Below are 21113 nucleotides of genomic sequence, written 5' to 3'. Positions count from 1 at the left end.
CTTATAGCGCCATCTGTGACCATTTCTGTGCTAGGCATGAACACTTCTTCTCTGACTATTAGGCCTGACTACCCACATCCTGGTTCATAACATTGGCATTCAGTAGCCCGGATTATAGTAGAATATGTCCAGATGATGGTTATTTGTTTTAACCTTAAATATCTTACTTCACCTCTTTAACCTTAAATATCTTACTACCTTATTTAGTTTATATCTGTCCATTTTCTTGTTACTTGAGCTATTTTACCAGGCTTATATTATGTCTGAATGTTTCACATGCAGATTTTAATTATGGATTTAGAATGGAGCATATTTGTTAGAGGAGTAGCTTCCTTTCAGGTGTGGCCATTATACATTGTCATCTCTCTTCAAAATCTAACTGAGTTGAGTTGAATTAGGCCCAGTTTGTTGAGCTGAGCAGTAGCACAGGCTTCCAGCTTTGTTAGGAAAGTGGATTGTTAGCCCACTCCCAGCCAGCCCTTACTAGGTGGGTTGGTGAACTGGCTTGGTCTGGTTTCTAGTCTGGCATGCATGGCCTTAGTAGTTATAGTTCCATTGGATAGCTCTCAGGATCATGGCGTGTTATCTCCTTTTGAATCCTTAAAAATTGGAAATAATAATGGAGGAAATAAACTTGCATGATTTTTATCACACACCATGCATTATTGGGGTTTTTTCTTAAAGCTGCATCTGCTGGAGTCATGTGATTATGGTAGAATCTCATCTTTCGATTAACAAAATCTAATAATTTAATAATAATCTAATCTATTTTTTTATTTTCAGGAAGGTTTAACCCTTAAAAGCTCAAACACTAGAAGACAAATAAAAAGAACACACAATTTATTGTTTTAACATTATTGGAATTTTTAAACTACACTCATTACTTCTTGGAGCCTGATTTATGATTCTTAAACATTTGGGGCAAGTAACACCAGCAGTATTTTTCTAGGGCACACATAAAACTCTTCAGTGATTTGCATTTTGTGTCTGTAAACTCATGGATGCAACAGATAGGAGATTACTGAGAAGGCTCCTGAAGTTCAAACTGGAAAGGATTAAAATAACTAAGATGGACTGTTGTACTAATGCTTGAAAATAAATACATTCAAAAGACAATACAACTTATAATGACATCTCTATTAGTCATATATACAAATAGGGCTGAGTGTACATGCAAAACCTTATGAAAAGTGGCTCAGAAAAAAGCATTTAAGAATGTCCATCTAGTGATACCCAGGGTTGGGTTGTTGTTGTTCTTTTGTTTTTCTTGGGGGGGGGGAGGGTTGAGAGCGAGAACAAGAGAGAGGCTATGTCTAGACTGCAAATTTGTTTCGGAAGAAGCTCTTCCAGAAGAGATCTTCCAGAATTTTTTTTTTTCGAAAGAGAGCATCTACACTGCAAAAAATGCACTGAAAAAGCGATGTGATTTTTCAAAAGATAGTGTCCACATTGATTGGACGCTATCTTGCATTTCAGTTGTGATTACTGTGGACGGTGTGGCCACCGGGGCATCTGTGCTTTTTCCTGGAGGCCTATTCTTTTGAAAAAACACTCTCTTCTGCATCCACAAATGCCTTTTTCTGAAAAAGCTTTTTTTGGAAAAAGGCTTCTTCTTCATCGAAAGAGGCTTACCATTGTCAGAAAAACCCCTTCATGCTTTTGACTTTCTGCCAACCATTTTTCGGGAAAAAATCTGCAGTATAGACATACCCAGAGGAGAGAGAGAAAAAGAGAGAGAGAGAGAGAGATGCTGAGTACCCACAACTGTAATAACAATTAATGGGCACTTAATGCCATGGTGATTATTACAGAGACTGGAACAGAGCCTAACATCACACTGAAAGCATTAAACCCAGGATCAGAGGAAGCATTATCAGAGCCAGGCTTACAGCTCAGGTATCCTGGCATTATCTGTGCTGTCTAATTATTCAGATTTTGTGTTAAATTACATCATAAACTGAGAGGTAGATATTCCATAGAGTTTACTGAAGTATAAAGTTAAATTGCATCCTTAAATGTATAAATACAGATTTAAAAATAAAATATCATAACTTAAGATAACAATTCAGAATGACCCTCATAACGTTATTCTGTCTCTAAACATACTTTTCATGTGAGAATATAGCATTTTAAAAGATTACAATTCATGGTCAAACTGTAGTATAAAGTTATTAACATGTTCAACTGCAGAAGTCATTAGTACACCTGGTGAGTCATTAAAACCAAGGCTGGAGGGAGACAAATTAAACAGTGCAAGACACACCCACATTTCCATCTTTTTTTCTTTGCTCCCTAGCTTGTTGCATTTTTGAAGTTCATGAGCCTTTGTGTTAAATTATCTTAATCCATAATATATTCTGGTTAAACATGTTGCTGTGATTTGTCATTGGATTTGCTCTTTGAATTCATGGTCTCTTTTTTAGCATTGACTGGCAGCATTTATTGTTATCCCTAAAAGCTTTTAGGCCTGCAATAATTGCCACATTTGATCAACAGGATAGTACTGTATAGCTGAAAATTTTAAAATGAGCAGTCTCAGCATGTGGTTATATTTACATGCTTTGTGCAGATATAGCAGAGATTGCTGACTAGTGAGCTTTGGAAGGCTTGAACTTGCAGTCTGAATAAGTGGCCAAAAAGCAGGATTATGGGGATGGTTTTCTATTTAATTATTTTTTTCCTTTTCCGTGTAGAAGGACAGGCAGTGACAATTGCATTAAATAAAAGCTCCTTGCCCATGACTTCAAAGCCCTCTTTACTGCTGCTTTTCCTCTTTACTGCCTACCTTTCTGATTTTGTCTCTCTGCTTCCATAAACGCTTTCAGTTCCCTTAAACCAACAAGAAAGGACTGACTTGTGTCTTCTATGCTAGTTTCTGCTCTGTCCACTGCATGTCCCCTTCATGCCTGGAACAAACTTCCTGAAACCTTAGCCTTCAAATTGTGCTCCATCCTTTCGTTCAAATCACTCCATAGGACTCTCAGATTCCACAAGGCCTGTCAACACAGTCTATTCCTACAATAAAATGATGGTTACATGGTTGATTAAGACACACAGGCTATGTCTACACTGGCGGGTTCTTGCGCAAGAATGGCCGTTCTTGTGCAAAGCGTCCACACTTGCCATCCGCTCTTGCACAAGAAGATTTACAATAAAGCGTGGGAAGAGAGGGCTACTTGTACAAGAGCTACGCTCTTTTCTTACAAGTGTAATCCCTCTTGCGCAAGAGCTGAGCAAGAGGGCAGTGCAGATGCGCTGCAGGGGTTTCTTGCACAAGAAGCCCTATGGCTAAAATGGCCATCAGAGCTTTCTTGCACAAGAGAGCGTCCACACTGCCATGGATGCTCTTGCACAAAGGCACATGGCAGTGTGGACGTGTTCTTGCACAAGAGTTCTTGCACAAGAACCTGCCAGTGTAGACATAGCCACAATAAGAGCAATAGACAATAAGAGCCTCAAAATAATGCTTTGAGGGCAACTCTTCCTGCTGCCACCCATCTTTTCTCAATCTAATGGGCAACATTTTACAGCTCACGGCATATCATTTTTATTTTCTGATTAATGTTTGAGATTTGTGCCAGTTAGTAAATGAAAGGTGGTTTTGGTCCTTGGTGTAATTTTATCACTTGCATTACATGAATGTAATTTTGCTCAGCTCTGTCCTAACTGCCAGTAGCATTGGAACAATTTTTGTACTGCTGCACCCTGAGTATGAGCTATTTGCCCCCCAATAGTGTATTTGTTTGTTTGCAGACAAATTATCACCCTTTCTTAATCCCCTCTTGTCACCTCTCTCTCTCCCCTATCTCTCTCTCTCTTTGTTTGCTGCAGAGTAGACTAATGCTGAATGTGCTCAGTACAAAATAAACTGGAGGATTTTTAATTAGCTTTTAAAAGTGTATTGTAGATAAAACACATTAATCTTTTGGCCTCCAGTTACTACAAAAACATTGTGCTAATTGTTCTGAGAAACAGATAATTCTGTTGTTATAAACTCAGAGGTCTCACTTAAACAAACATAATTGGCAGAAATAAGAGCCTGGCACAATCCTATTTAAAAACCCCTGCTCCACTTGGCTGGACAAATAAGGAGCCACATCAGTGCACATTTCTGAAGGAGTCTTGCTGAGAAACAGTCTGGTTGGGGGTAACAAGCTCAATGGCCAAGATGTTCAAAAGTAAGCTTTGATTTTTGAATGTCTCAACTTCAGTGTGTCCAACTTAAAATGTGGCTGGAAAAGAGGGCCTGTTCTTTTAAAATCCTTTTTAAGGTATCTGTTCAGTACTTTGTGAAAGTGATTGGGCAACAAAATGGCAAATGACATTTAATGTTGATAAATGTAAAGTAATGCACACTGGAAAAAAATAATCACAACTACACATATAACATGATGGGGATTAGTTTAGCTACAACTACTCAAGAGAGAGATCTTGGTGTCATTGTGGATAGTTCTCTGAAAACATCCACTCAGTGTGCAGCGGCAGTCAAAAAAGCAAACAGAATGTTAGGAATCATTAGAAAACTGATAGAGAAGAAGACAGAATATCTTATTGCCTCTATATAAAACCATGGCACATCCACATCTTGAATACTGAGTACAGACATGGTCACCTCATCTCAAAAAAGATATGTTGGCATAGGGAAAGGTTCAGAAAAGGGCAACAAAAATTATTAGGGATTTGGAACGGGTCCCATATGAAGAGAGATTAAAAAGACTTGGACTTTTCACCTTAAAAAAGAGGAGACTAAGAGGGGATATGATAGAAGTCTATAAAATCATGATTGGTGTAGAAAAAGTGAATAAGGAAAAATTATTTACTTGTTCCCATAATATAAGAATTAGGGGTCACTAAATGAAATTAATAGATATCAGGTTTAAAACAAACAAAAGGAAGTTTTTCTTCACTTAGTGCATAATCAACCTGTAGAACTCCTTGCCAGAGGATGTTGTGAAGACCAGGACTTTAATAGGATTCAAAAAGAGCTAGATAGATTCATGGAGGTTAGGTCCATTAATGGCTATTAGCCAGGATGGGTAAGAATGGTGTCCTTAGCCTCTGTTTGTCTGGAAATAGATGACAGGAGAGGATTACTTGTTGTGTTTCCCCTTTTCCTGAGGCAGCTGATATTGTCCACTGTTTCAAGACAGGATACTGGGCTAGATGGACCTTTGGTCTGACACGATATGATCGTTTTTATATTCTTATGTTCTTATGAAAATCAGTCCTCTTAGAAGAAAACCTCTTATGTAGAACATCCAAATGAAGTTTAGCAAAAACAGTTGCTGCTTGCAAATATAGAAAGTGCTTGGGCCCTCTCAGAATTCAGTCTGTGTAGACAAATTATTTGTGAGGGTCATGCACAGGTGCCCACCAATGCTCTCCATAGCCAGGATGGAACAAAGGAGGTCATCAGTGCAACACAGTGCTTATCAAAAGTCAGCGTGTGTGGTGTGCCTATTTGTACTCAGGCACCTTTGACAAGGTATTGACTCCTCTACACTGCCCGCATGGGATTACTCCTGTGCTTGTCAGGGATAATCTGGTGGGCTTGCTCTGAGAATACCAATGTCTTTTAATTCCTTTGTGTCATTCAAGTGAACCTGCATTGGGGACCTTTAAACAATGAGGTTACATTTGTCCTCAAATGCAAAGTTGCTTTAACATTATCATATATCTGGATTATTTATTCAGCTATGTGGATTCAGTGAGCCACTCTACTGGAGCCTGGAGATGATGTGCTCGACAGTCACTGGGAGGAAAGTCTGTTTTCTCTATATTTGGAAGAGGGATGTTATACTAGTGTTGCAGAGAGCAGAACTGAAGTGCTCAAGAATTCGGGGACAGGGCCTCTCTGCTGCCTTTTTTGCATGGTCTGATGCAGGCATATTGTCTTCTACTCTGTGCTATTTAATGCCAGTCTGGGTAACTTTCAAAAGGGCACAGATACATGAGAAATGAGGAGAAAAGGCCATTCCATTCTCCCACAGCTTGGCCTTTGCTACTCTGCTTCATAGAGGCAAACAAAGAAATCTGTACAACCATTTTTTTAAAAAATTCCTAGTCTTCAGAAAAACCTTCCTATATTTCTCATTTGTGTGGCTTTCCTGCCCACACTTTACCTGGTGCACTTCTCACCTTACGTATATAATTGTTTTCTACTGATAAGAGAAAGAGTGGCGACATCTGGTGGCCAATTATCTATTCTTTTCTTTTCTTTTCTCTGCCAAATTTTTCTGCTACTAAACATTACGATATATAAGTGTTCCTTCTTGAAGGAATGCATTTAGAGATAAGCAGCTATTATTTATAGCTGTTCTCCTCCCTATACCATGGTGCAATTGTCACTTCTGGAATGCAGTACATCCGGGAACAATGCTAAAATGCCTGCCAAACATGATACCTTTTCAGAAATATTCCCTTCCTGGGCAGTGCTTCCAGCAGAGCCAGCAAACACACAGTGAACTAGCCATGGTTTCGATGGCAACATATAGTACCTGAAAGAAACACTCTTGGCGTACACACCAATGTAGACAAGACACAGCACATTACTACAAGAGGTTTGAATTGATGAAGATGGGGATTTTGCTCCCCGATCAACTGAAAACAAAAAAACCCCTTGTGGACAGTTCAAAGGAGGGATGCCACTGAATGCCAGCTTCATTCACACTTCATACCATGCACTTGTCCAAAGATGTTTAACAGGCCTCCACAGTGATAGCACTGAGGGCAGAGTTAGGGTGTTTTTGTTATAGTGCAACTGTGAAGTATATGGTGGTGTAGATATGTTACAGTATATTTTGGAGGTGCGGGGGACCCATACTGATGAAATATGATTTGTGGGGAGTGAAGGTGCTTAATTGGCCATTTCCTCAAATTGATCCTGAAATTTTGTTGAGTGAGTTTTCCTTTGGGGAACTGGTTGTAGCTATGTATGCAGAAAACTAATAATGCTGGAGGAGGAGGGCTGATTGGGGATAGCTAAGGAGAGAGAGAAGTGCAGAAAACAAATATATCAGCAACATTACTAAAAGATGAGTTGCCTAGGGATGCGCTATCCAGGGATGTGTATGTGTAGAGCAAAATTTAAGGGAGCATTGAGGATTATGAATTAAAAGAGAGTTTTTAATGTTATAATTTTAAATTTAAAAAAGTGCAGGTCAGAAACATGGAGTTGGACACATTGGAAAAGTAGGCACATGCAGTTATTTATTGCTTTTACCCAGTTACTCCCCCAACAGCTTTCCCCTGATTGACTGTTTGTTAAACTCACTTGTGTCTTGTCTCTAGACCTTATGTTTATTGGAGCAGGGCCAGGACATCCTGTGTGTTTATACAGCCCTCAGCAAAAAAGGCCTCAGCTTCTGTTTGTGGTCTTATATCATCATCATCCTTATTATTTTATTACCCATGGTGCAAAATCGACAATTATCATTTGGAACATCTGGGTTCCCTGTCTGGTTTACTAGAACTCTAGGCTTCTTCTCTTGTGTTGCAGACTGATTCATTCCTGGCTAATAACTTGCTCCTGGCATTATTAGCATCTTAGACCATCCTCACTTTTTTTTTCTACCCTCCCTTGGGTCCTGTTTATGACTCACCTGCTGTTTCCTGGCAATCTCCACTAATAGCTGCTTTTCTCTTCAGACACAAGCTATGCAGGCTACCTTGAGGACTAGGCTATGTTTATTAACCCGTAAAAAGTCTGAGTTATATATTGTTGCCAGCTGCTGATGTTATTCACTAGTTTTCCTGTCTCTCAACTTTGCCAACAATTTCCTGTTTGTGGGTCTTGGTATAATAAAATCAGAGAAAGTGGAAATGGAGATGACCTGTTAGATCATCTGATTCATTCTTCACACAATGCAAGATGGTTCTGTACAGTTCATCTGCAAGTTCTTTATATAGCTTTGTTTTAAATATATGAAGTCTCTGGGCCACTTTAAAAGAATATTCTGTCTTAATAGATTTCAAACTTAAGAAAAAACATTATAAAAAGCCACTTAAATTTTCCTTTGCTTAATTTTCCCCATTATTCATAGTTATAGCCAACGTGACATCCTCATTTACTCCCTAAAGTTTTTGGGCCCAGTTTCCCAGTTGCTGTGCTCCTTGTATTGCCATTTACACTTGCTTGTGCAAAGTAGATATAAAACTGGTGTAAGTGAATGGAGAATTAGCATTTCACACTCATTTTGCACAAATGTCTATGTGACAGCATGCAGCAAAAGGCAATGGCATTTCATATCTTTGGTGTTAGGTGTCTTGGACTATAATAAATAGTGGATTTATGGAAAATAAGAATATTTCCTTTTAGTTTTACATAGTACATACCTTGTAAACTAAATACCTAGATACTTGCTCCCTGTGATCTAAGTAAATAAAGTGTGATCCTACTTACCTTATTGACACTTCCCAACTCATCAAGAGACAAACATAGTAATGTGGTCTTATACTAAAAATCAGGTTACACGTATCTGAGCCGATACAAATAGCTGTTTGGCACTGGAACTATAGCAGCTGGACTACTGTGTCCAATTCTGGTGCCTACAATGTCAAAAATATGTTGATAAATTGGAGATGCTCAGAGACAAGAATGAATAAAGAGGCAGAAAACATGATAGACTGCAAGAACTTAATGACAAGAAGGTTGAATGTCTTCATTACAATCAGTAAATACTTATGTGGGAAAAATATTTGATAATTGGCCCTTCAATCTATCAGAGAAAGTTAGAACATGATCCAGGTGATGGAAGTTAAAGTTGCACAAATTCAGATCAGAAATTAAATTCAGATAAGAAATTTTAACATGAATAGTAATTAACCAATGGAACAGTTTTCCAAAGGCGATTAAAGATTTCTCCAGCACTGGTAATTTTTATGTAAAGATTCAATGCTTTTCCTACAAGATCTTCTCTAGCAATTATTTTGAGGAAGTCAGACTAGATGATCACAATGGTCCCTTCTGGTGTTGGAATCCATATATCTATGAAAAGCAGGGTCATTGCTTATATGCAATGGGGGGCAGTGCAAACAAACTGCCAAATAGAGACACAAAGCAAATCCCTGCAGTCTTGAACCAGCTGGATGTTAAGGGTGTCTCCTCCTGAGAACTATGTAAAGTTACCATGGTAGATACGATTTATGACCCACTGTAACATTTTTCAAGCACCTAACTTGCTTAGGAACCTGAGAGCCATTTTGAAAAGTATCTTCGATCCAAATATCAAAGGCATTTAGGCATCTAAAGCTGCAGGTTGGGAATTACAAAAGCATCTAAGAAAGTTAGGAGCGTAACTCACATTGTTTTTCCTGCATAACTTTTGACATGAGTGCATAGGCTCCCAAGTCACTGTGGCAACCGGTTCATCATATGGGTGCTTCTTCATTGCAGAAACCTCTTCTAAGAAAGGAAGGTGGTTGCTCACTCTGCCAGTGACTGATAGGCTGGTTTTAGTCAACTCAGAAGAGAAAGAACTTTTAACTTGCCCTCCTAATGGAGCAGTGGCCTAGCTGCTGTTGAATCTTACAAGAACAACTGAATACTGTATCAAGATGACAGTATTGTTCTGTCACTCTTTAAGCATCTCTTAGTTCAGCTACATGCAGATAATTTACATAATCCTTTCTTATGAATTAATCCCTGAACATGCAGAGCAGGGAAGGGTGGGTTGGAGAGTGGGAAGGAGGGATAAGGACAAACAGGACAATGCACACATATTACTTTCATTCCTGCAGCTGCATCTCTGTGGGATGATTTGGCTCCTTGTGAAGTCAAGTTCAAAACAAAACAAAAGCGGTTGGGCTCAATGTTCTTCCTTTTAGGCAAGAACCAGGAATGCCATGCCTTTAAGAATAAATGAAAGATTGAGATTGGCTGGATTTGAAATACCCAGGCACTATTTAACGTTATAACTGTCAATCTGCCTCAAACAAAGCACAGTACAGTTGTTTAGTCTAGACAAAGTGTTTAACAGTTTATCATTCTTTTAAAAAACCCTTTGGGGGGATGGCATAAAAGGACTCAGTACAAATCAAATGTCTGAACTATTCAGGTAACTATATACTCACTTTGCCTCTTGCCCTTCAAAAGTGTTGAGTGAGTTACCTGCACTTTCGTAACAGCTAGTTGGCCTATTTTTAATTAATTACTCTATTTTCATTGCAACTACACTATTTGTGTTGGTCTGTGAATTAATGCAATCTTTATTGGTCTTCTCAGATTCAAAAATAACAGGGTTAGTTGTATGTGTCAGTTACTTAAGCAATGTGAAGAGAATCTTTCTATGAAGGGAAATCATACCATTCCCTCAAAAGAAGATTCCTGTCTGAATCATCAGACCTACTATTTAAAATAATTACTCTATGCTGAACATCAATGTATATCAACCAAGTTAAAATGGCATGTAGACAGTGTTATATATTTTCTGCTGTCTCTGTAGGGACTCCTGTCCCAATGCCAATTTAAAGACAGTGGAAGTATTTCTCTTGACTTCAAGGAGCTTTGGGTCAGTTTTCATATGAAATCTTTTACATTGTTAATGAAAAAAGTACCTTTCTCATTCCTATAATTTATCCTTGAATATGTCATTGTCCTTGGAAGCTCCTATAAGGGTGCATCTACACTGCACCGTTATTTCGGAATAACTAGCATTCGAAATAACAATGCAAGCATCCAATAACAAGCGGCTTATTTCAAGTACTGTAAACCTCCACACTCCAAAAAGCTTCTTACCAGGGCCATTATAAGTAATTTCTCCCCAGTACTTCCTGGGGTACTAAATCGAAATAACACGTCCACATTAGGGGAGCCTGCCTCGGACTAATTTTGAGGCTTCTCTGTAGTGTGGATGCTCTATTTTGAAATAAGCTATTTCATAATAACTATTCTGGAATAGCTCATTTCAAAATAAGTATGAAGTGTAGACATACCCTATGACAATACAAAGAGGGTGTGTCTAGACTATACCTCTGTGTCAACAGAGAGATGTAGATTAGGCACATCGAAATTTGTAATGAAGCAGGGATTTAAATATCCCACACCTCATTAGCATAAACATGGCCACCACTTTTTTTCTAAACTGAGCTTTTTCGCAAAAAAATGGCAGCCTAGACATGGATCTGTTGAAAATAAACCCCTTTTCGACAGATCCCGTAAACCTCATTTTTGGGGGAATAATGGATCTGTCGAAAAAGGGTATATTTTCAACAGATCCGCCTCTAGACTGCCGGGGGGGGTTTCAAAAAAGCTCCATTTCGGAAAAAAGTGGCAGCCATGTTTATGCTAATGAAGCATGAGATATTTAAATCCCTGCTTCATTAGCACTCTCGATGTGCTTGATTAGCATCCCTCTGTCGACAGAGGGATGCAGTCTAGATGTAGCCAGAAGGTCATTCAACAGCTCTTGGCTATTTCAGAATACGATACCATATATGACATACTGAATGACTTCTGGGTCCTAGGTATGTTTTACTGAATTTGAGATTCAATACATGGTGCTACAAATGGCATCAACAATATTCCATTACACAATACAACAGTGAACCATATGTTTGTGTGTGTTCCTATATATGTAGATTGTATGCATAGGTGTGCATCTATGTATAAAAATACTCTTAAGGCAGACTAAAAATGTCCATAGAATTTAGGATTTGCTACAATTCCCAGTCTTAAGTACATTTAAATCAATATTTTAAAAAGTAACTTAAAAGATATATAAAAGAAATGGTCATTATTAAAATTTGTACAGTGTCAGAAGTAGTTACATTGTGTTTATATTAAAGATTTAACATTTTAAAGTGCAATTACTAGCATGAGCACAAACAATGCAATCATTTCATTGTTTTTTTATCTACATTTCAATACATGTAATCATTTTTCAAGCCACTGATAGATATACAATATATGAAACAAACATACTCAATATAGCTCCTTTTACCTTCTTTCAGGCAAGAAGGTTAGGTGAGTTTAGTATTGGTAAAGCCCATAGGCCTGCATTGATACAGATAATAAGATAAGAACTTGGGTTTAAAAGGAACATGCAATGCACAGTCAACCTGTGGAACTCCTTGCCGGAGGATGTTGTAAGGCTTGGACTTTAACAGGATTCTAAAAAGAGCTAGATAAATTCATGGAAGATACGTTCATCAGAGAAACTGAGAATCAGCAACAGGGCTGTGGGATCACTTGATGATTACCTGTTCTGTTAATTCTCTCTAGGGGCACCAAGCATTGAACACTGTTGGAAAACAGGATACTGGGTTAGATGGAACTTTGGTCTGATCCAGTATGGCCGTTCTAATGTTCTTTTTATGTGCTTATTGATACCTGTTACTTCTTGAGACCTTGCATAAAATGCTGATAATAGTCCAGTTACATGAATAGGGTAGGCTCATTTTCTAGGATCTTGACCTTAGAAAACTGCCTTAAATCTAGTATTAGTCTAAAATGAACACCTCCTCAGTTTTGTCCTGTTCACCATGCATCCAGCTACACTGCAGAATTTCCTGTCTGCCTTTCTTCTAGAGAGGTTCATAGAGGTCCTGGTTGCTTTTGGAAAGAAATGGGATATAAGCTACACTTTTTATTTATGAGTGTTTATTTTTTAAAATAAAATATACCTAATGGCCATTCTTTCTTTGTTTTTTAACCAGCAGAGTCAGCTCTGTTGTTTTGTTATACATAACACAAAGAGAAACATGGTTAAATGATTAGAATAATAGAATGGGCAAATGGTCCTGAGGGGAAGAGCCATACATAGTCATGGTTACAAGTGAATTGATTTTTATCTTGATTGCAGTAAGTTCTATATGAAGTTGCTTCCTCGTAGATTTTTGCTGCACTCTTAGGGTATAATTAGAATACTGCATGTCACCTATAAAGATGAGTGGATGTTCATTGCATTATTCAGATTTCCCTTTTCACACAGAATGAGAATGCTGTCTGTTTACATGTTCAGAAATACAATTAAAATGTACCATCCTAGCAAAGGAGAGAGAGATAGATGAACCTATAACAAAGGGAAGTAAAGGAAATGTAGCAAGGAGTATTTGAAGCATAGAGTTAATAAAACCTCGTCTGATTTTTCATGCTCAAAAAATGTCAGTTTCTTGAGGCAGTTTGGAAAATAATTGTAATTCACAGTTCTCCATGATGACTTCAGCCATTTTTAAGTTTGCACCAAATTTTATTAATTCCCCATGCATTTTTACTGAAAAAGTTCCACCACAAAGCTGTAGATCTTCTTACAAATACATAATTTGGAATGTATTTGTCCTCTACCCACTCAAAAGAAACGTTGATTCACCCTGTCCTTACAGAACTCACCAATCCCCCATTGTTTGAAGATATAAAGCCTGTTGTAAATATTTATATTGATTGGAACCATGACAATTTACAGCAGAGATGATTTGGTGCCCTACTATAAGCAGTAATGTTGTTATCTATGCCAGCAGCTCCCTAACTACATTGGTTCATATTTTGCCACTTTAAAAAATTGTTGCAAAATGAATGGATAGACCATATAGCTCACCACCAGAAGAACGTCAGCACAGTTTGGGAATGCCTGATCATCTTCCAAAATACCTGTTCTTCCTTCATTCTCCCAGTAGACTATACCTTGTGTAAATGCATACAGTTCTGATGCCTGCATGATTACAATCTCATAATCAACCTTGGTCTATTGTTAACATCCGTAATGCCCACCAATGGCAGTGGAACATGTTGTTAGTGGGAGACGTTGATTTCCTTTTAATAATTCCTGAGTGAAAAAAGAATGAACAATTAAAGAAAAGGAAAATGAGTCTCTGGTATATTTTAACTGGACATTCCCAAATTTCTCCTACTTATGTAGGTGAATCACTTGCCTATTCAATTCTCGCTCTCTTCCTTGTTTTACGCTTCACTCAGATAGTAGAACTTTTTGAATTCTCATGAGGGAATCTGCTTTCTTTGAAGTGCCATTTACTGTAGATGGGATGAATTCATAAACATTTCGGTCTGCTTCCCTTTGAAGTGTTCTACAGGCTTAAGGCTATTACCCTTCTCCAGCATGGAGCTGATCAGGACAGACAAGCTTCATGCTTCTTCACTAAAAAGCATAGCTCACGTACAAGTGGTAACTGAAAAGAAGTTGCAAGATGAGTTAAGCATTTCTGCCACTCAAATCCTCTGATTGATTGAAGTATTTATTTTATTACATGTGCAACTCCTGTTGAATGCTATTCAGATGATTAATTATGTGTATCAGAAAGCTAAAGACAGAAAAAACTATACAGTTATCTAGTCCATCCCCACTAGGCAACCTAGTCCATTCCCCATTGTTCTCAGTGGATTTATCCCGTGGTTGACAATGATATAGACCTGAAATTCAGATTTGTTGCCATTCTTAAGCAACAAGAAAAGCAAGGACGATTGGAGAGCTACTTACAAAAAATTCTGAGAGTCAGGAAATTATTACTGTTTGTGATGTACAGTATAAAGACATCTCAGACAACACACAGGTACGCTCTACGCCCCCAACAACTTGCAGTCCAAAGGTGTGTCTAGACTACACCCAATCTGTCAACACAGAGATGTAGATTAGGCACATTGAAATTGCTAATGAAGTATGGATTTAAATATCCCATGCTTCATTAGCATAAACATGGCCGCCGCTATTTTTCGAAATGGAATTTTTTTTTGGAAAAAAGGCAGTCTAGACATGGATCTGTCAAAAATAAACCCTTTTTCAACAGATCCTGTAAACCTCATTTTTGGGGAAAAAACTCCGTTTTGAAAAAAAGCGGTGGCCATGTTTATGTTAATAAGGTGCAGGATATTTAAATCCCTGCTTCATTAGCAATTTTGATGTGCTTGAGTTGCATCCCTCTGTCAACAGAGGGATGCAGTCTAGATGTAGCCTAAATGTTTACATCAGGGATGTGGTGTCAAAATGTCATTAAGGCTTCATCAAAAATTTTGACTTGGTTAATACCCCTAAAACTCTATGCCACCCTAAATCACAACTCCTCCCCTATATTATTTCTGTTTTCTCAGAATTCCTTTCAGCTCCTTACATCCCCACACTAGCAAGTCTTTCCCCTGCCAATCAGTTTAATACTTCCTGACTGTAATGGTGTCACGTCACCGAAGTCCCTCTCTAGCCCTTGTCTACCCAGGATCATCACAGTAGTAGCAATGGTCCAAGAAAGTTATGCAGGAGTTATAAGCTATGGAGTGGTTGGTCACTTAGAACTCCTTTGGTTTATGTGGTAATCAGCTCTCCCTGAGAGCTGGAGGTTCCCCATCTTAATTGGATGGAAGGAGGGAACACCGATGGTAACCTTTGAGGTAGACTGGATTTTTCTAGACTAGTAGATGACAGAGAAGAAGTCCAGTCTTCCTCCAAATTGAAGCTCTTTAAACTCTGGGGCTACGTCTATACAGGCAGTCCCCGGGTTACGTACAAGATAGGGACTGTAGGTTTGTTCTTAAATTGAATTTGTATGTAAGTCGGAACTGGTACATATTGTAGGGGAAACTCTAGCCAAACATTTCTCCAGAGCTCAGTTTTATTCTCCCACACCTCACTTCTCTCAGTCCTATATTCTCAAGCTGAGGTGTCTGCTGAGAAAAGCCGCTCCGCGTCTCCCTGGTCTGCTGGGGGGAAGCAGCTAGTGCGGGGTTGCCTCACCCCGTTTGTAAGTAGGGATCCGATGTAAGTCGGATCCATGTAACCCGGGGACTGCCTGTACTGCAGCCTTCTTCTGCAAAAGCTTATTATGCAAATAAAGCGTGGAGTAGAATATCCCTGTGCTTCATTTGCATAATTAATTAGCAGCTGTTTTTGCGCAAGAGGCTTTTGCGCAAAAAGGAGCTGTGTAGACGGCTCCTTTTTGTGCAAAAAACCCCTCTTGCACAAGAGCCATTCTTCCTAATTTTTTCAGTATAAACATAGCCCTAGTAAGGGCTGTATTGGAAGCTATTCACAGGGAGAGAGGCAGGTTCCAGTGTTTTTGGAACTTAATTCAGTGAAGCAGCAGTTTGGTCCTTTGCTTCTTATATGCATTGTTAGAGTGGCTAATGGGATGGTAGGGGATCAGCAGGGCTATGTGGTACATTCCTTAGGCACACATAGAGGCACTTGTAAGGAGACAGTTTCTCCTACTACTAGACTTTGAGGATGTGGCAGTAGTGGACTTTATGAGAAAGAACTATACAGGCATCTCTGGCCTTAGCAAAACAATATTTTGCTCTTGCCTCCTCAAATCTCTGCCCATGATTGGCACATCATTATGCAAAGGATTTTGGGGAGGCTACAAGATGAAACTTATTTGTGAAACTTATTTGTTTTACTTAAAAATTGCATTAGAAGAAGACTAGGGAGAGGAATTAGAACAATACTAGAGAAATGCCAAACCACTGCATGTGTGTATAAAGTGGAAAAATGTTTGTTTAATCACAATTTCAGATTGCTTACCAGTGTAAGGTGTCTTACTCTTCAACCATAGTAATTCACATTAGCAAATCTCCCTGTTCAGCAAATTGTGTTTAAAGTCAGATACATCTGCTAGCAGTACTGCAGTCTATACTGAGATTGGCCTCTCAGTGACTTTAATTATGTATTTTGTTCTTATGATGGAAAAGCCACCTGCTACTTCCTCTGTTTCCGCTCTTTTGAATTGTTGCTAAGAGCAGCAAATCAAACCCCAATGGCTATTGAAGATGCATTGGTTTAAAGGGCCTATTGTGTTCAATGTGCAGCACCTAAGTCGAACAGCAAAATGCTGTTCTCAGTTACATTTTGGTCAATAATACCATGGTCCATAGCTCCTCTTCTGTTCATCTTTCTGTCAATCTTTTCTCGCTTTCTTGCTCTTTTAAAAATGGAAGCTAAGGTAAGAAGCAATTGAAAGAAATGCTAACAGTAATTTCCATCTGACGCATGGTTTGCAATTCTCCTGGATTGAACAGAAGGATGGGTTCTTTTTTGGCTAACCTGTTAGGCTATGTCTACACTGCAGGCTTCTTGGGCAAGGACTGTATTGTGCAAGAATTCTTGGGCAAGAGGTCTTCCACAAGAGCACGTCCACACTGTCATGTGCTTTTGCGCAAGAGATGTGCTTTTGCGCAAGAGCATCCATGGCAGTGGGGACACTCTCTTGCACAAGAAAGCTCTGATGGACATTTTAGCAATAGGGGTTTCTTGCGCAAGAAATTCATGTTGCCTGTCTACACTGCCTTCTTGTGGAAGAGCTCTTACACAAGAGGGCTTATTCCTCATGGGGAGAGGAATAACTCTTCCAGAACAAGCCCTGTTTTCCGACGCTGTACTGTAAATTTACTTGCGCAGGAACGCACGTGCAGTGTAGACACCCGGCAAGTTTTTGCGCAAGAATACCTGTTCTGGGGCTATGTCTACACTGACAACTTCTTGCACAAGAACATCTTGTGCAACAGTTCTTGTGCAAGAAGTCTTTTGCAAGAACATGTCCACACTGCCATGTGTGAGATGTGCTTTTGCGCAAGAGCAACCATGGCAGTGTGGACGCTTTCTTGTAAGAAAACCCTGCCACACATCCACACTGCCCTCTTGCGCAAGAGCTTTTGCACAAGAGAGCTTATACCTGTTAGAAAAGAGTGTAGCTCTTGCACAAGAAGCCCTCTCTTACTACGCCATGCTACAGGCAGTCCCCGAGTTACGCGGATCCGACTTTATGTCAGATCCGCACTTACGAATGGGACTTTTCTTGCCCGGGGCGAGAAAAGCTGCTCCGGGTGTCCCTGGTCTGCTGGTGGGGTCCCCAGGAGACATGGGACACCCCGAGCAAAGCCGCAGAGGCGGCGGGGTCCCGCGCCTCCAAGGCTTTGCTCGGGGTGTCCCTGGTCTGCTGGGGACCCCTCCCAGCAGACCAGGGACACCCGGAGCAGACCTGGGACACCCGGAGCAAAGCCTTGGAAGCGCAGGACCCCACCGCCTCTGCGGCTTTGCTCCGGGTGTCCCTGGTCTGCTGGGGGCCCCCCCCCAGCAGACCAGGGACACCCGGAGCAAAGCCGCAGAGGTGCGGGACCCTGCCGCCTCCGCGGCTTTGCTCCGGGTCTCCCATGTCTGCTGGCGGGGGGGGTGCAGCTAGTGTGCCCCCCCCCCCAGCAGACCAGGCTTTTGTTGTGGACGCCTGGGGTAGAGCAGCTGGGGTGCTGCCGGGTTGGTCCTGGGGGGACCTACCCGGCAGCACCCCAGCTGTTCTGTCCCAGGCTCCAGATTCAGCCGCTGTTGAAACTGATCAGTGGCTGATTCCAGGAAGCTGGGGGCAGAGCAACTCTGCCTCGGGCTTTCTGTAGTCAGCCCCTGATCAGTTTCAGCAGCAGCAGCTGAATCTGGAGCCAGTTCCGAGTTACGTACAAATTCAACTTAAGAACAAACCTATAGTCCCTATCTTGTACGTAACCCGGGGACTGCCTGTATAAATCTTCTTGTGCAAGAGCAGGTGGGCAGTGTGGATGCACTGCAGATTCTTGCGCAAGAACGGCCGTTGTTGAGCAAGAACCCGCCAGTTTAGACATAGCCTTAGAGCTTCTACTCATGTAGTACAAGACCTTTAACTCTGCTCTGTTTATATACAAGCCCCATACACAGCATAGTAAACTCATGGGAACTGGTTAAGCCACACTAGCACCTGTCCACCAGCTAAGTGGGAGATAAAGTGTGTGATTGGTGTTAATTTGGGTTAATAATGGGCAATATCTACTTCGGGATCTTTTTAACATCTGTTTTTGCTCTGTGAATCAAGGGTCCCATTGAGACATCTAAAGCTTATAATGGGTCCTGCTGGTGTAAGTCTAGCCTAGTTAGCAGATCACACTATGGGCACATCTTCACTGCAGGGCAAAAGTCAAATTAAGCTAAGCATCTTCAGCTACGTCAATTGTGTAGCAGAAGTCGGCTCTTGGCACTGTCTACACAGCACAAAGTCAAAGGAAGAACACTCTTTCTTTGACTTCCCTTACTGCTCGTAAAATGAATGTTACAGAAGTCAGAGTAAGAAGTCCGCCATCTCGAAATTATATTGAAATAGTGGATTGCTGTGTAGATGCACTCTTTGTTATTTCAAAATAATGTCAGTTATTCCAAAATAACGCTGCTGTGTAGACATATTCTATATGTCCTATACTCTGGCATCCTAAAATTCTGTCATTGGATTGACATATATCAATATCATATAGAGATAGAATTCTGACAATATGGTTATCCACTGATGCTGAGATTATAGTCTATGTTTGTAACCTCCAGGTTAGATTATAGTTATGTTGTGGTTTATGGCCGTCCCATGAAAAGTTGCATTAGCTCCAGTTTACAGAATAATGCTTCCAGAAATAAAATTGTCTCCTGGTGGACCTAACATGTCAATACAGCATTAGCAGAGCTGCAGTATATTACCTTTCCACTGAGTGGAACTGAAAGCTGCTTGGATTTAGGGACATTTTTACTCCTTGTTATACATGCCTAGCTCCCACTGAAATTAGCAGGACACTCACATATGCAAACTGCATAGAGCATCCTTCTAAGAGAAGGTAATAAACAGTTTGAAACATAGCATTTACCTGAATAGTTGCCTGTGTACAAATTTATAGATTATTCAGAATCTCTGAAGTTGACCTGTAAGATTTTCTAAAATATACATTATGCAAAAAATCTGTGGAGAAGCTGTGTTAAGTTGTCATGAACTTGTAGATTCATTCCAGACCAAGGTTTGAAATATTTAGTCAATTAACTTAAATGCGAACATACCATATTCTGTGAGAGAATACTGAGGCATTTGTGTGTAATGGTTTATTACAAACCTCCTAGGGATACAGTTGCATGAAAGGCACTACATAAGCTTAAGGCTTTTTTATCACCCTCTGTGTAGTTTAGCTGTCATTTACAGCTACTGTTTACTTCTAGTTTACTTCAAAAGAATGTTGATCGAGGCCTGAGGAAAAGAGCAGGCTACCAGTACTAGAAAGGTGTAAAAGAATAAAGCACTGCTTAGCTGTTTCACTGCTATACACATATGCTAGCTCCAGATGTTTATTTCTAGGCTGAATAAAATTGATCTATTTAGCATGTACAGATAAGAATAAAACCAGATCATGTATGTTAAAATATTTGGGGGGGGATTAAATATTTAAAAATGTGTTTAATTGTACTTTAATTATTTTCAAGAGCCAGTAAAAGAAAAGCCTTCACTTCCACTTTTAAAGAAAGAAGGTAAGTTGTCTCCTTATTCTACAATATGCTGATATATTGATAGCCCATAGTGTAATATGTCTGCCTTTAAAATAATCATGATTAACTATTGAAAAATTACAGTGGAAGTGTTTCACGTGTCTCTAAAGCCGACAAGTGATTCCAATAGTACAGGTTAGTGGTTTGTAAAATTGTATGGCTCTTCATAAGAAAGGTCAAGGTTATGTTAAGATTGTTAGAAGTAACTGAGGATTTGGGGTGCCACAGTATTTGGGTGGCTCAACAGAAGGGACCTGATTACTAAAGATGCCATCAGCACTTTCTGATAAAAGACCCTTTTAAGGTACCTGAAGTTGGGCAGTCAAAAAATTAATAAGTACCAATTGCTTTTGGAAATCTTGCTCTATATTTTTACCTGCTGCACAATAGTATACCAAGTTTTTTACCTTATTGCTTAAGGCAAAGTATGTATGAACCATCTTTTGTGAAAATAATAATTGTTAAAAGTAACAAAAACTATTTTCATTATTCCTGGAGAACAGTAAGCCTCTACAGATAACGTCAAAGACACATTGCTTATTATTGAGTCTCACTGCCACTCAAAGAAAGCCCAATATAAATTTAGAATTTCTGTGCCTGCCTTATGGACATGATTCCTGATGATATTGTTAAGCTTTCAGGAAGCATATTCAACCATCTTATGTTATCTGTGTACCTTCTGGTGTAAGGAAAACATATTCATAAGGAATGATTTAAAGGGACCAAATGTGAACATAGTGGGTGCGTCTAGACTGGCAAGATTTTGCGCAAAAGCAGCCGCTTTTGTGCAAAAACTTGCCAGCTGTCTACACTGGCCGCTTGAATTTGCTCAAGAGCACTGACTTTGTAATATACAAAATCAGT

At 39.6% G+C, this 21113-nt stretch overlaps 1 protein-coding gene across 20 annotated transcripts in view; it reads left to right on the top strand.

The window, feature by feature from the left end:
• Window positions 1-21113, top strand: part of TRDN (triadin) — a 322289-nt gene that overhangs the window by 178377 nt on the left and 122799 nt on the right. For 19 of the 20 annotated variants that reach the window (XM_075924079.1, XM_075924088.1, XM_075924085.1 and 16 more), the window contains one exon: window positions 20187-20231. The exons of the other annotated variant lie outside the window; for it this stretch is intronic. In XM_075924079.1, the coding sequence (XP_075780194.1) occupies window positions 20187-20231 (45 nt within the window). The remainder of the gene's footprint in view (window positions 1-20186; window positions 20232-21113) is intronic. 20 annotated transcript variants of the gene reach the window in all.

Source organism: Pelodiscus sinensis, chromosome 3 (genome assembly GCF_049634645.1).
Source record: "Pelodiscus sinensis isolate JC-2024 chromosome 3, ASM4963464v1, whole genome shotgun sequence".
Classification (NCBI taxonomy): domain Eukaryota; kingdom Metazoa; phylum Chordata; order Testudines; family Trionychidae; genus Pelodiscus; species Pelodiscus sinensis.
This window is presented reverse-complemented; position numbering and strand designations above follow the sequence as displayed.